This window comes from Alligator sinensis, unplaced genomic scaffold (genome assembly GCF_000455745.1).
Source record: "Alligator sinensis unplaced genomic scaffold, ASM45574v1 scaffold366_1, whole genome shotgun sequence".
NCBI classification, from domain to species: Eukaryota; Metazoa; Chordata; order Crocodylia; family Alligatoridae; genus Alligator; species Alligator sinensis.
The window spans coordinates 1806762-1822647 of record NW_005841851.1 but is presented as its reverse complement, the minus strand read 5'-3'; the positions used below and the strand labels follow the sequence as shown (position 1 = coordinate 1822647).

At 52.0% G+C, this 15886-nt stretch overlaps 2 protein-coding genes across 2 annotated transcripts; both read left to right on the top strand.

Moving 5' to 3' along the window:
• Window positions 1-1602: 1602 nt before the first annotated feature.
• On the top strand, window positions 1603-5118 carry LOC102374118 (natriuretic peptides A-like). Its single transcript, XM_006016171.2, has 3 exons — window positions 1603-1823; window positions 3373-3658; window positions 4888-5118. The coding sequence occupies exons 1-3, from the start codon at window positions 1704-1706 to the stop codon at window positions 4902-4904; spliced, it is 423 nt and encodes a 140-aa protein (XP_006016233.1). The 5' UTR covers window positions 1603-1703; the 3' UTR covers window positions 4905-5118.
• A 5600-nt stretch (window positions 5119-10718) lies between these two features.
• LOC102367833 (natriuretic peptides A) lies at window positions 10719-13057 on the top strand. The gene is made up of 2 exons (XM_006016235.2): window positions 10719-10916; window positions 11033-13057. Exons 1-2 carry the CDS (start codon window positions 10776-10778, stop codon window positions 11390-11392), a joined length of 501 nt encoding a protein of 166 aa, XP_006016297.1. The 5' UTR covers window positions 10719-10775; the 3' UTR covers window positions 11393-13057.
• The last annotated feature ends 2829 nt before the right edge of the window (window positions 13058-15886 follow it).

Sequence of the window (15886 nt, the reverse complement as noted above, 5' to 3'; positions counted from 1 at the left end):
GAAAAAAATAGGGTACGATAGTGTAATTAAGAGGCCATCATAGCACCTACGTATAGAGAGCTAAATTGAGGTTGCAGAGGAAAGCTTCATTCTGGCATTTTCTCACCTTTGAGCGTTTGACTTACAGCCTTCATAATGCCCTATTCAAGTTGGGGATTTGTGCATGCGTACGCACAGTGTTTATATCGTCACACACACTGTATGCGAACAAACAGCATATCCTTTTTAATAAACATTTCAGGAAATTCTTTTCAAGCTCTGACTTTTCATCATTTAAAATGCTGGAGATTCACTCAGACTAGGAAATGCAGTGCCAGCACAGAGTCACTCTTTACCTCCGTCTCTAACACGGGAAGCCAGTCATGCAAGATGCAAAGTACATTGTATATTTCATAGCTTAAAATACACTTGCAAACTGAGACACTGTTACTACCTCTTCTTTTACTCAGATAGAGTTGAAAAGTAAGTGCAGATAATTTAGGAACATACAGATTCAGCATAACTCAAATCACAATTCTGACTTCTAAAATCAGCTGAATGCTAGAATAGTGAACTCTAACAAAACAGAACCTATTTGTTCTTGCACTGAATACATGCATTTACGTACACCCCCCTCTAGCCCTAACTCCCCCAGACATACACGCATTCTCTTAAACCAAATTTTGAAAAACTTAATTCAAATCTCACTCCACAAACATCCTCTTTCAAGCCAATGCAACCGTGCGCCAAATTCATTGCACATGTCTCAGGAGCAGTCTCCTCTGAATGTGATTTACTCTACATTTCCTTGAAGTTACTTACAGTCAGACCCTGAAGTCCATGCTTATGGAAAACTCCTATCGACTTAAGTGTGACTAGCGTCCCAATTCTCAAAGGCATGGCAGCTGCCGTTGCTAATAAAGTAATTCTGGAAAGGCTCAGCAACCCTAAAGTGTCCCTCCAAGAGTTATTAGTATTACAATAGCACTGAAGCACCTCAGATCAGGACCCTGCTGTTGTAGGCAGTGTACAAGCAAGTAATGTAAAGACCGTGTAGTGTAGCGCGATTGCCTTTAAAACCATGGAGAAGAAAAAAGCCCAGAACCGGAGATTTTCAGTACATGCCGCAGCATGCAGCAGCTGGAGGTTTTCCATATAACAGGGAAGCCTGTGTGACACTTGATCTCCTAGAAGGAAGTTTACCTTCCTCTGTTTCTACCCTCCCTGAAGCTGGTGTCTTTGGTCTCTTCTTTCTCTATATAAGGCATTTCCTTCCCAAAAGCTCCTTATTAAGCGGAATCTAGAGCCATCTCAAAGTTGTTTTCCCATCCCCGTGAATCAGACTATGGGGGTCTCTTGTAACAAAATTGCTAAGAATTTCTAGCTGGACTATGTAATCTCAGTGCCTGGTATCAAGGAGGGGAGGGTGGGGAAAGAGCGACATGAAATCATTGACTTGTGACAGACATTCCTCAGTAGCAGCCACCTCCTAATGACAGCTAATAAAGGGAATCTTCTTTTGACAGAGCTGCATGCCTGCAGTGGGACTGGAATGTACCCCCGATAAACCCCCCGATAACCTAGGAAGCAGGGATCACACCCAAAGAGTATAAAAGAGCAGCCAGAAAGAGGAGCAAACAGAACGAGGGAGTGAGCCATCGAGACCAGAAGGGACCTCTCAGAAGAAGCTCAAACTTGCTCCTATTCCAAGCCAACCCAGCAGGATGGACACAAAAGGTTCATTTCTCTACGGGCTCCTGTTGCTGCTGCTCTTCCAGTTCCAGTCCAACCGAGCCAACCCCATCTACAGCCTCAGCCCTGCCAAAGAACTGGCCAGCATGGAGGTGAGGACTCTGCTTTGTAATATTAGGCTATTAGTGTTAGTGGGGTAGGATGCAGCGTCACCTGTTCTCTTTAGGCAGCTACTCCATCTGGCATAGATTTACAAGCAGAAATCTGTCTGGGGCACCTCACCATTATGCCCCCTGTCAGCTTTAACCCTTCGCAAGAGAGGGGTTGCATTCTGCTTGGGGAACCCTGAAGTCCTGAGACCTTCCGATTCCTTCAGAGGGATGCTGAGAGCCATCCAGCTGTGGAGTGCCTGCCTCCTCAGCACAAACACTTTCTCTGAGCAGAAGTAGAGGCAAGTCTCCAAGAGGGGCTTCTGAAAGGGGTGGCTGCCACTTTCCCAGGGAAGAAAAGAGACTTGGAAATCTCTCACTGAATCACAGGTGCATTAAAGCAGAGAACAGTGAAGCTGTCAGTTTGCATTTACATGGGCAGCATGTGAATATGTGGGCTGGGGTGGGGTGCTGCTGGCACGTGTCTTCCATGGACCTTGCACTGTGTTTAAACAGAGACGCTGTGTGCTCATTCAGAACAGCATCCGGCGCTAAGAGGTTATATTTATACACAGGCTGTATTGCTATATCAGCCTAGGGTTCGGTACAAAATTAAGGCTCAACCTTGCAAGATGCAGTGAGGTTAGCTAGGTGCTTAAAACTAAACATGTACCCAACTGCTTTGCTGGATTGGGACCAGAGAGCAGCAGACATGCCCTGATGCTGTTAGAAGACTGGCAAGAGTTAAGCCTAACTGCTTTGCACAATGCCTCCAAGCTTGCTAGGATCTGCCCCCGCAAGCTGCCAAAGGCAGTATATCCAAGCCCTAGGGCATCCAGCCCTAGGATCCAGCTTCCAGCTGATCCGAGCAGTCTTCATAGGGCAACCTGCTCCTAGGGTAAGTCAAGGCAGTACTGACCAGTTTAAATTTTCCCTTGAGGGCAGGCTTAAAAAAAATGCCCATTCTACTTGAGGAGGCAGCAGCACTGAGTTGCACTGACTGCAACTTTGGGGCTTCCTTCAAAAGCTTCCCTATATAAATCACATTGCAGTAACCCAAAGGTGGCAGAGATGGGGTGAACCGGTGTGAGGTCTGCAGAAGAATGCAGAGCTGGCAGCTTCCTGGCTAGCCCAAGCTTAGCACTGCAGGCAGCAGCTTCAGCCAGAGACACTATGAGGAGAGAGGGCCCCAGAAATGCCCCACAGCTGTGCACCATTTGGGAGACAGTCAGGTACATCCTTCTGGAGAGGATGCAGACCTGGCTTTCACTCCTTCCCCAATGTACTTCCCCTTCCCTGCAACAAGTGTCACTGCCATCTGTGCCAGCTCCTCTCACCTTTGCTTAGGGCTGCATGGTGCTTTTGCAGTAAGAAAGATCAGACCAGTCTGAGATCTGCTGGTCATTGGCAGCCTGATGGTTCTCCAGTTTGCCCCCGCTGCACCCCCACTTGCTGGGATGAGGGGTTGAGGGGTGATGCCAAGACAACATAGGTGGAAAGGAAAGTGAGAAGCCCATGGATGTGGAGGTTGAAGTCTGCTTTCCCCTTGCAGGCACTCCTGGAGAGGCTGGAGGACAAGTTCTCATTGATGGAAGCCCTGGAGTCTAGCCCTGACCTGCAGGAGCCTAAAGCTGAGGAAGAGATGCCGGCAGAACTCTTAGAGGACAGCGATGTCCCACAGCCTGAGCCCAGGTTCACCCCTAGTGCCCCTCAGTCCTACCGTGACCCCTTCCTCAAGAAGCTGAGGGGGCTGCAGGCCCCCAAGATGATGCGCGACTCTGGCTGCTTTGGGAGGAGGATTGACAGAATCGGCTCCCTGAGCGGGATGGGCTGCAATGGTGAGTCCCCTTATAACCCCCCTTCCACACATTGGCCATCAGTTCTCACTGCCCCTATGCTCACTCCAGCCCTTCAGCTTTACCCTCTCTCACTTCAGGGCCCTCTGCTATGCTTTCCCTCTGCCTAGGTATCCTTCAAGGCCAGGCACCCACCACCCAAGCAATTCTGCTTCCCTTCACTCTCCTCCCAAACTAGTGCCCTGGCTCCCCCTTGTCCAATGTTCATCTCACCTTAGTGAGACAGTTGACTCCGTGGGTAAGAAACACCTCTCCAGGCCTGGCCCTGGCCCTGCCATACCCTGTGGATAAGTCACTGTGCAAACTAGTGGTGCTTGATAAAGTTACCTGAACACTGGACAATGCAAAGTGCCTAGATACCACAGCGGTGGGCACAGCAGAAAGCCTGGGAGATTGTGCCAGAGATATGCAGGTTTTGGCAGAGATCATACACATTTTCAGCCTTACATGGGGATCACATTGTCAGCCTCACATGTTTGCTTAAAGAAAAAAGGAAAGCTCCAAAAAGAGAAGGGTTTTAACGAGGGTTCGATAGAAGAGCTCCACAGAAATGGCCTTTTGTCCATATCCACACACTTCCCCACTTCAGCCAGCCGGGATTGCAAGCCAGTGCATCAAGCTGGTCTGCTTCCCTTGTCCCAGTCAACCGACATGCCACAAGGAAACCCAAGCACAGAGAGGATGGGGAGCAGTTTTGTTTGGTACAGATTTAGGACTGGATCTTTTGCTGGTGTGAACCAGAACAGTTGAATCAACAGGGTGATACAGGTTCCCACCAGCTGAGCTCCAACCACAGTAACTAACTAGTATCAGATAAATCCTCTTTTTGAGGAGGTGGGGAAGGGAATATTTTAATACCATTTTAAAAAGACAGTGCCTTCATTAAGAAGCGCTCAGGCATGGTTTCTAATATTATTCCCTAGACACTGTTTTACTTGCATTCTCTTTCCTCAATAGCATATTAGCACAGCATGCAATACCACTGTGCAGCTCTTTCAAGGAGATCTATGGATGAAAGTTGCTACTCATTTTACAAAGCAGAGTAAAGCCTCAGGGGCAAAGTAGTTTTCTAGAGGTTACACAAGAGAGCTGCCTTGGGCAATTTGATCCGATTTTTAGTCAAGACCACTGGTGAGAAGGGCAATGTGGGTAATTACAAGCCCTGAAAGACACAGCAAGTGGCAATAACTTCTCCCCTGTTTTGCTTGCAGGCTCCAGGAAGAATTAAAGCCACTTTCCAGCACTCTTGAAGGATGCTTTCCAGTGCCCATCTCTCCCCGGATGCTTACCATGTGCTTTCTAAACTCTGTCATGGAAAAAAGTTGTGCCTATTTATTTATTTTTATTTATTTATTTATTCAATGTTTTATAAAAAGAACATTTCTTACTTTCACACCAACAGATCATGTTGAAATAAAACTAACACATTAGTCTTCTAGGCTGGATTTTTCTCTTGTTTGTTGCATTAAAAAGGATGTGTTTTTTTTCCTGAATCCAAGTGCGTATATTTTATGACGTGCTCTCATCCCCAGGAGGTGGCATCTTACTGGTTTATTGGTGATGGACTTCAGAGCAAGAAAACAGCATAGCCGAGTTGGCGAGAAGTGAGGGGAACACCTACACCCCTCACTGCCATACCTAATCCAGAATTGCCTGTTAGGGGTCGGTTTACGCATTTCTTACAAGGGGTGGAGGGGCACATTGCATGTGCTTAACAGCACACACCAGAGACAAATCAGCAATCAGGTACTTTGATTAGCACCCACAAAGCATAGGATTTGTAGCGCTGGTGCTGCAGATCCCGGGGATTCAGAGGAGTCTGGTGCTGGACTGTAAGCACAAGTCTCTCAGATTTGGGGGCGAGTGTGAATCCCACCATTCTGCAGCCATTTCTGTTTGGCCTTCCCTGGACACCTGTCTCCACCCTGCTGTGGTAATCACGGCCACACACACACAAAGCAAGTTCCCTTAGGAATGGGCCTAGGGCCATCTAACTGCCAGCTCCGACAGATTTAATTCCTGGTTAGCACCCGTGATCCAGAGCTTTCTGAGAATGGGTATCTAAACTTGACTTCCACAGCCATCCTTCACTTTTAGGGAAAGTCTGAATGCTAAATATACAGGTTGATTTTCCCAAGTGCCTCACCTACACCATGTTGTTCACATAGAGGTCACCCCAGCTCCAGGTGCCTCCCATTTCTGCAAATCAGCATGCACACTCGGGCATCTAAGGCTAAGCACCAGCTTCTGCTTCCACACACCCCAGAAAGCTCTGGTCCACAAGCCAGCAACCTGTGTGTTTGTCTTTGCACTGGTGCTCAGATCATGAGACCAGGTCTGATCTCAGATGCACTGGAATAGAGCAGGAGCGACCCCACCAGAAGCAACAGAACTATACTAGCGTGATGGAGAGGGAGATGGAGCCACCTGGGAATTAGTGCTTGCACCAAACTTAAATTTGGCCTTCAGAAACACCAGGGAGGATGTGGCAATATAGCACTGCATGGGAACGGAGGACATGGTCTCATACTCTCCTGCTTGCAGCTTTCCCTGTTGCACCCTCCCCATGCTCCTTGCTCTCATGCCCACAGACACACACATCAGTAGGACTGACACACACATGGTTTCTGATCAGCTGTCACCTGACATGCAACCAATATCCTCCAAGTCACTGCTTGCATGAGTATAAGCCTCCCAGCTGCATTTGACCTTGGGAGCTTTTCTAACAGGACGAGCAGTAACTAACTGCCTGATGGCAAGTCGCTCACACTGCCAACATCACCCATAAGAGGCCACAAGTGGCAGAAGGCAGTGATGCAAGCCAACAGCATCAGAGAGGGTTTCTCTGCAGGGAAAGCCCACACAACAGCATCCATACAGTCTGTGCAGTTACTGGGAGACACTGGAGCCTTGCCTTACCCACATAAGTGATGGTTACTTGGAGTTTTAAAAGGCTCTCAGTAGAATAGTGGTATTCTGTACCAGCCCAGCTATGAGGGGTTGATGGATGCAAACCAGACAAAAACCACCAGCTGCCACAACCCAGGTCAGGGAGAGAAGGAACATACTTGTCATGTCTCCTTTTACTGGCCAGCAAGCTTTTTCCTCAGCTAGGCCAAAATCTGAACTCAAAACAGATGGTGCACTGAGGAGGGAGAAATGCTCACAGCATGGTATGATGAGCTGCTTTGATTACCAGTGCTAGGTTTGCTGGGAGACAAACAACAGCCCACAGTCTATAGCAATTGCCAAAAGTACCTTGTTTGCAGGAGACTCAGCAACTGACTGGAACATGGGATGAGCCAGAGCTGCTGAAAAATAATGCATCTTCCTCCCCGTCCCTATCACAGTCACCAACAGGCCCAGTAATAGAGTTAAATACAGAGGCTTAGAGGAACAGCTGCTAAGTCCTTCCCTTTTATACCTGTGAAGAAATGGGTGACCCCCTGACTGCAGGTCCACATGCTTCTGGGAAGTGTAGTTCCAGCCACATCATTGAAAAGAATCAGCTTTAATGAATGAAACTTGCTTGGTGATCGCTGAGCGATGAGTCACCATCAAGTTACATCATGTCAGGATACTTATTTGTAGGGGAAAGCTGTTGATTCTTTATGGAGGGATAAATTGACCCACGTCGCAGTGATTGAATGGCCAGGATTTTGGAGGGGAGTGAGTGGAGTTTTGTGGTAAGAGACTGTGCACTGGCCATCTGGAAACTTTGGTCTCAACCTTTAGAGCAGGGGTGGGCAAAATATGGCCTGAGGGCTAGATTTGGCCCACTGAGGGTTTTTGTCTGACCTGTGGTGGGTCCCTTGGTCCCATGCAGCCCAGGCATGGGGGGCAGCTTGGGCCGCAGTGTATGCAGCTGGTCCCACTGCCCCTGGGCATGCAGAAGGGTTGGCGCAGCATGGTGGCTGGACTCACTTCCTGGCAGCCCTGGGGGCAGCGGCTCCTTCCAGCTGCCACTGCCAAACCTGGCCCTGCTGCCTGAGCACCCCGGTCCATGCACCCCAAACCCACTGCTGGGGGTGGCACCTGAGGGCCCAAATTAAGCTCCCTGCCTGCCCATGGCCCCATTCCATAAGCTCAGCCACATGCCCTGCCTGCTCGGCTCCCAGCCAGTCTCCATAGAGACCCCAGGATAGTGGGGTGGTGACAGTGTGGCTGGGGCTGGGGCAGAGCTACGATCCACTCCCTGCATGTCCCTGTGATGGGCACTGGTTCTGCAGGCAGGGACATTCAAGGGATGGAGCACAGCTCTGCCCCAGCCCTGCGCTGTCACCACCCCACGATCCTGGCCAGGTGGGGGGCATGCTCAGATGCCCTATGGTGGCTGTGCTAAACCATGCTGCAAAGTCCCCAACCCTTGTAGCCACAAACAAGCCTCCCAATGTGGCTGAGACCTGCCCACTCTTTTGCTTTCCTCAGCATCAGTGAGGCCAGGACCTGAACCCAGGCACTGCCTCGCCCACCTTTCCAGTGCTGTCTCCTTCCTGGAGCTGGGCATCTAAAGAGGAGGAAGCACTGGTGGCGAGTGCAGCTAGGTCTGAGATGTGAGCTCGGTGCCATCAAGACACTGCATTTGCCCAGAGGCAGAAATGTAGGAGCCCAGGGGACTTTGCCAGGAGAAACCCAAGTATAGTGCCAAGTTGGGGACTATAGGCACCACCTGGCCTGGGCATGGCTGAGTGGGAGTGTTGAGGATCTCAGAGACACCTATACATTGATCTAAGAAGCTTAAGGTGGCCTACTCGCTTTGCAGATAAAGCAGGGCAGTGTTGTCCATAAAGGCAACCTGCCACCGCCTTGTAGCAGAGACGGAGGAAAGTCCAGTGCTGTCCCATGGGGCTGGTCCCAGCAGGAGCAATGTAGGAGGCAGCCATGAGAAACCAGCACCATGCACCAGGCCAGTTCCACATGAGGAGCTGCAGGCTGGGGAAGGCAATAACAATCCTGGCTTGAGCAGCACGACCAGCCCCTGCTGGAGCCGCATTTCATCGACACATCAGGGCTTTGCAAATCCTCCCTCCCTGCCGGCCCCCAGGGCACAAAACACTCAGGAGGGGAGTGGAACGTGCTAAAAATGGAAAGAGTCTGGGCTGCCCGACCCGCTGGCCAGGTGACTCCGGCAACCCCAAGCCAGTTCCTGGTGGAACGAGTCTGTGTTTGCTGCGGGCCATAAGTTAATAGCCCCTGCGGTCTGGGAGAAGCTGGTTGAGGGAGGTCATCTAGGAAAAAGCATCCCCTGCTGGCTGCGTTTTATGGCTGAGCGTCTGCAGGAGATTGTGGAGCCAGGTCAGCCATGTGAGGGGCTGGGGAGCATGGGCCGGGGTCCTGTAGAGCTGGGGAAGTCTGTGGCCAGAGGGCTGGGCCCAAACTCAAGGTGCCAGCTGTGGTCAAGGGGGCCTGGCCCAGGGGCTGCTCAGCACCAGCCTCTGCATGGAAGTGCCAAGTGCGTTCCTTACATGGGAAGGGGACAGTGTTGTCTAGTGGTTTGAGCTCAGCTCCTGCAGGCATGAGGTGAACCCCAGCTTCGTTCACTGCCTCAGTTTCCCCACTGATGGGTAGCTGTAATCACATGCGAGTGCCTGGCAGCGGGGTTGGGAGAGGCGGCAGGAGCTGGTCTGTGCTGGTTGGGTGAAAAGTGCCCTGGGTGCTGTGGGGTTTTACGGTTCTCTTCTCTGCATCTTCCCAGCCCTGTAACCCACTTTGCTGATCTCCCCTGGCAAATGCAGCCCCAGCCCCAGCCCCAGCCTTTTCTGGGGCTGACACTCACTGGACTGCACTCCTGCCTCTGATGCAGCGTGTGATCACGGGGCCGCCAGGCTCCTGCCTTCTCTCCCCTTCCCACTAGCTGTGAGGCGGCATCGGGAGCACTGCACCAGCACTCCTTTTCAATGGCCCATGGGGAATCTCGGTGTCAGGGCACCAGCTCAGCTGAAACTCCCTGCCGTCCTGCATGCTGCCCCAGCCTGAGCTCCGGTGAATCGGTGTCCGCAGGACAACTCTCTTTACCCCTGCTTACAGTCTCAGCAGAGAAACCGAGGTCCAGCTGGGCTCCGTTCCTAGAGCACCCAGTTCCTCCCAGCACCCAAGGCGCACGCTGCTGGGGGAACCATGACTAGTTACTGGAGGTGAGCAGGACCAGTGGGCCCCTGCTGCCAGGCCCTGTACAAGCCTGGAGCCAGGAGTGGGTTACAGCCACACAGGGCTTAGGAGCCAACCAGCCCACAGAGCTGTTTCTCCAGCCATTCAAGATCAAACATTTTCTTTCCTCTCCCTCCTGTTCTGCTCCCCACCAAGCCTTGACCCAAAGCCCAGGAAATAAGAGGCTGGGGGCCTGGCCCTGCTTTGCTGGATCCCCACCAAGAACTAGGGACAGAGGCTCAGCGGTGCCAAGGAGCGAGGAGCAGAACAGATCACACGGGGCTTTCCCCGATGAACGCTGCAATTTACATCCACTAGCTCTGGCTACAGGGAGCTGAGCCCAGTTACAGCTACAGGGGACTGGGAGTCCCTTGGGGCAGGGGCAGTGCCAGACACAAGGGGCCCTGGCCCATCCTTGGAGCTCCCAGGAAATAGTACAGATAGCAAACAATTACCGCATGAGAGGGTGTTGTCTTTGCATGCCATTCTCCTCTGCTGAGAGCATCCTTCCTCAGTACCACTCTCACATGCCTGGCCATGGCCACGATGCCCATTAGTGTTTGCCAGTCAGTTGTCCAACGCTTGTCTAATTGTTTCCACTAGAGAGAAGCAAGAGCCCAGAGGCCTCACAGGGAGATAACGGGGTGCATTTTTGGTGCTTCTCTCACACATTGGAAGTGTGAAACCTCTTGAGACAAGTAGACAGGAATGCGGGCCCCGCCGGCAGTCCTGCTGGAGCCATCCCTGTCCAGGCCCTGGCCCCGATAACTGTAAAAGGGAATCTTCTGCTGGCTCCCATTGCCGATCCTTTATCGTGGGCGAGTGACAGAATGCAGGGGCTTCGTGCCTGGGGCATGACTCTTTCCACTGTGGTGCATATAAGTGGAAGGGGACAAGACTGCCAGCTCACAGCAGGAAGGAGAAGAGCACCAGGCCAAGGGAAGACGGGAAGATGGGCCTGTGGAGCACAACTGCCCACCAGGTCTCCCTGCTGCTGATGCTGCTCTTCCTCATTATCACTCAGCTCCAGGGACAGATTGGAGCCCATCCCATGTATGGCTTGGTCTCCACTCCTGAACTAGCTGATTTAAAGGTAGAACACCAAGGTCTATGGTGCTGGCTGGGGTGCCCTACTAGCTCCAGCCCTTAGGCCGAGGCCAGCATAATGCTCTCCTGCCTGACATCGCTCTTTCTCTCTATGCATTTCAGACCCTGCTGGATCGCCTGGAGGACAAGCTCCCATTAGAAGATGCAGAAGGACTTAGCGAGCAGAATGAGGGAGCTGCAGATCATGGGAACCCTTGGAACAGAGAGTACCTTGGACCCCAAGAGGAAGACCCTGCCTTGGGGCATGGGAGCTGGGAGCTGCTGAAAAAGCCTCCTTCCAACCTGAGGAGCAAACTGCAAGCCCTGCTGACCTCCCCCCACAGCTTGAGAAGGGCCTCAGACTGCTTTGGCCAGCGGTTAGACAAGATAGCAGCCCAGAGCGGGCTGGGATGCAACAGCTACAGGGTAAGGGGGGCTGGGAAGGGGACTGTGATGGGGCAGACAGGAGGAGGGCTCTGGTGAACCATGGGCCTTTGTTTTTTAATGCTTCCTTTGGAGCCCCCTCACTCCCTCATCACAGGCTGTAGCACCCAGGCAGCTAGTTCTAAATCCCAGGCTTAAAATACACAGAAGAGTGAGAGTCACCCAACATGCTGGTCTCTGGGGCCTGGCTATGATGAGGGGGTGAGCTGCTCCTGGCTGACAGCTGTAGTCAAAGAGCTCCTCGCACCAGTCCCTGCAGGGCAGGGGTCTCAGACCCCACCTGAGACAACCTTCTCCAGGGCCATGCTTTGATTCCAGAGGGGGGGAATTTGCCACCTGCTACCATGAAGGACCATAATCTTTAGGGTCCATTGCTCAGGCGGATATGGCAAAACTCATCCTCTCAGAGGTAGCTTTTACCTTTGTGATAAGCAGAAGGTTGGGGCAAGTCCTGTTTGGTCTCCTGCCAGTTAGTTGTGCTAGTCCCAGCAGGGATAAGCTGTAACCAGCTCCTGCAACGTGGGACACAGATGGAAGGACAAGAGAAGGAGTCCAGTCTGCAGGGGTCACAGCTCAGGCACTAACAGTCCTGTTCTGAAATGATTCAACTTTGCAGTAAGATGGAGCCCCCGGCCACCCCCAACCCCACGAGCCATGCTCCGGGATCCTCAGTGCACAGAGCGGCCCCAGGAGCATTGTGCCTGGAGCAGAGGGGGGCAAAGAGCTGAGGGAAGGAAAACCACAGAGGGGGAGGCGCTGTTGCAGCATTGCTATCAAGACAGGCCTAATTCCTCCTCTTGTCTGCCCACCTTTTATCTAAGCATTAAGGATTTGCATTGCCATATCACTGCAAGTGCTGTGCATACATGGAATCAACCCCCAAAATGTTTGCTGGAGAAACCAGCTAGTGCCAGACCAGAGGTGGTGGTGGGGGAACAGCATGACTTCGTTAGGCAACCTGATCAGAGGAAGAGACCTGTAGGTAGGGGAGGCAGAGCAGAAGTACCGTTTCATCAGTTCTTTCTTGGCAGCACCTAGCAAAATGTGCACGAAGGCAGGAGGGGGAGTGCAAGATGGGGCACAGCTGGGAGGTGTTGGGCTATGAGGCTGGCACAACTAAGCATCAGCATGCCATAGGAGCTGGCAGGGCAGGGACCTCCGGCAGAGACGCCCCTTGGCCTGGAAGCAGGGCTGGATGAGGTGTTGGGGAGAAGCTAGGTGTTGACAGAGGGGACCTGCTTGACCCCCGTCAGCTCTGCAAAGCAGCAGTCTCATGTACATACACATACAGCACCTAGCACCATAGGGCCCTGATCTCTAGGCACTAAGATAACAAATACTTTGACTAGATTTCCACCCCTACAGCAGTGCGGCCTTTTCTTCCTGCATTTTTGATGCTAGGCCTGGAAACAGGGACCATCCTTATCTTCCCTTCTCTGAGACCCAGGCATCTACAGCTCAAGAGAATCAGAGCTCCCTGAGCTGGCCCTCTGTTGCCCCAGATGCAGTAGGTAGTGTTTGCCTGGTAGCCACCTTCACTTGCAAAGCAACAATTTGCCTCTCCCCACTCCCCAACCTCACGGTGGAAGGACCGACTTTCTGAAGCACGAAGCTGAGCAGCGCAGCTGTGAGGGTCGAGCTTCAGCACCTTGGACAGAAAGAACAGGCCTGGCTCTTTCCTTCAATAAAGGAGTGCAATAAAAGGACAAGGCTCATTTGTGAGTGTGGGTGGTTGGTTGTGGGGGTAATTAAAATACTTGAATGTAATGAGCCCACAACCCCCCTGGGAAAGGATTTAAATCTGCAGCCAGGCACTGGGTTGCATTAAGCATAGCTGTGCAACCATGGTATTAACCCACCTGGGCTGCCCGGTATAAAATGCAAGGCAAAGCGGGAGAGGAGCACCCTGCCCTGCCCCACCCTGGTGCTTTTCTCCAAGCAATAACCTCACCTCCCATCATAACACCTCAGCAGAGCCCGTCAGTCTCTTGGTCTCACTCCAGCTGGCTGCAAGGCCATTGTGGACAGCAGGGAGGCTGAGCTTGCTCTGAGCTGATGTCCTGAATAAGGCCTGCATCTGGTCTCCTGTTTTGGAGGGGAGGAAGCCACCAGGCCTGGGCTCCCTCTAGAGCAGATGGGAGAGGCAGAGCCTGGCGCTTCCTGCATTTAAACACAAAAGTCCCGAGTTGAAGCCATTCCCCTTGTTTCTGCCCCAGACACTCAAGGCAATGAGCAGAAGGGAAGCACAGTAGTTGGCAGCTCAGCAGGAGTAGCATGGGGCAGCATGGGGGTAGATGAACAGAGCCAGGACTACCCAGTGTACGATGCTGTATGAGCTGCAGTGAGGGGAGAGGGGCAGTCACCAGTGCTGCCAGTCTCCAAGACTGCACTGTGGGATCCCTTTGGCACCTCTGCTCTACACAATGACTAGGACTGGGGCTGAATTGAGCAAGCCCCATTTCTTACCAGAGCGAGGCAGTCACACACCTGGGGAAAATAAAATAAAGCCAGCGCCAGCACCCATTAATGGCTAGGGAGGAAATCAGGATGAGCTCCAGCTAAGGAGAAAATCAGAAGAATCTTGCATACAAACACCTCTCAGACACGTGGGATGGAGGAGGGGGCAAAAAATAACCCAAGTAGAATCTCATCTCCTGTACAAAAGGACCAAGCCACAGCAGAGTAACTGGGTCATGGGGTCCTGACACACAGGACTGGAAGGGTAAGGACACCCAAACAGCACAGGCTTTTAAAAACAGGTTTCTGAAAGGGATAAAAAACACTGCTGTTTTAGGGTATAATCCAGGGGGGAGCCAACCCTTCAGTGGGGCAGGTACAAAAAAATGCATCCTGCAGACAGATGCCACCTTGCTGTCCAGAGGGCTGCTTCCTTGTAAGCAACTGGTACTGGCCACTGTCAGAAAGAGAAAGGACTAGAATAATCACCCAAATCAACAATTATAGTAGTTCTTGCTGGTGCCCTATCCACAAGTGCCTGCTAATATAAAGACATGAACAAACAGCTCCATTATTTCTTACATGGAAAAAATTCTGATTTTTTGAGTTGGGTCTATTTCACCATCGATTCCCCACCAAATCACAGGTGTCGAACAAATAAGCCAAGCAGAAAGAGAAAGAACCCACAAGGCCCAGGACATGCAGAAGGACACACACCAACATTTTACTCTCAGACAGGTTATGGTTACACAAATATGTCCCAAGTGCCAAAGTTCAAAATAAAAATAGATTCATACAAATTTAAAAAAAAATAGTTTATGTACACCGTGGAATCAGCTTCCGTCATCTCCGAACAGAACAGTGCAAAAAAACCAAACGGAAACCAACACAAATGAGATACGTTGCTACTACCAGAACGGCTCACGGGACAGAGGGGTCACAACCTGGAACCACTACGAACACTGCACAGGGACCCGGGACACCGAGCCAGCGCCCCCCACTGTCCCAAGCTTTCGCCATCAATACTGAGCCAGTACTCAGACTGTTCTTTAGTGTTGCTCTGAGTAAGGGTTACAGGCACCTGTGTTAGGCTGATATTTCTTTGTATGCCAAGGAGCAGCCAGCGCCAGACCAGAAGCAGTTAAACGCGTGAGGAAGTCACATGACTGGCTAGGGGCATGGGGAAGTCTGACGAGGTTAACAAGAGCCTTTGGACCCACCACCCTGGCAGGCGAGACATGCTGCGTTACGGACCAGCATGCTGTTCCATTAGCCCCTTGGACCCAGGGATGCTCCCTGCTGCAGGTGCTATGGCCAACGCCGCTAGGCACACACAGCAAGTCCACTCCTGGATTTCACTTCAAAGGACCAGCGGGCTCCCATCCCCTGCCCCAAGCTCTGTGCTCTCTGGCACAGCAAGAAGAGGAACTCGCTCCCTTTGCTGAAGGTTTGTACAAGGGACAGGCGGGCAAAGCAAGCAGCACTGGAAGAGGGCTGGAGTCAAGCAGCGCAGGGTGCTCAGACATGCCTGGGCAGTACCTTTCAGCCAGGTTCATTGTCCTCCAGAATGAAAATGAGATGTCCAGCCACACCCTGCACTGCCCTGGCCCGAGGAGGAACAGAACGGGACAGAATTAGCTCAAGGCAATGGGCAAGAAGGGAAGCAGCCTGTTTTGTCTTGGGAGAGATGAGGTGGGAGGGACAGGACTGGCACTCAAGGGGGAGAGGTAGGCATGGCAGGGCCTGGTCAATGCCAACAGCACATCCTGCAGCATCCCAAACTCCACCCGAGGGAGGTCTTCATGCTACTGAAGAGGGTTGTTCTACTGCATGATTGGGACCAACCCAGGAGCCAGGTTCCTTTGCAATGGCAGCGAGCTCTAGAGAGGCTATTTCATACCTGCAGCCCAGCTCTGGAGAGAGCAAGGAGCTCTTTCCTGGATACGTTTGTTCTCTCTCAGAACAGGGACACAGACATCCTTGTCCCCAGAGCACAGGGGAAGTGAGCTCTACAGAAGCCACCTCTCGACACTCCTCACAGGGACTCGGGGGGGGGGGGGGGCCAAGAAAACCCCC

What these genes read in the sequence shown, in the direction of transcription:
- LOC102367833 (XM_006016235.2), top strand. Translation starts at nt 10,776, where the DNA reads ATGGGCCTGTGGAGCACAACTGCCCACCAGGTCTCCCTGCTGCTGATG. An exon ending in CTGAACTAGCTGATTTAAAG is followed by an intron (nt 10,917 to 11,032) that starts GTAGAACACCAA and finishes TATGCATTTCAG; the next exon opens with ACCCTGCTGGATCGCCTGGA.
- LOC102374118 (XM_006016171.2), top strand. Translation starts at nt 1,704, where the DNA reads ATGGACACAAAAGGTTCATTTCTCTACGGGCTCCTGTTGCTGCTGCTC. An exon ending in AAGAACTGGCCAGCATGGAG is followed by an intron (nt 1,824 to 3,372) that starts GTGAGGACTCTG and finishes TTCCCCTTGCAG; the next exon opens with GCACTCCTGGAGAGGCTGGA.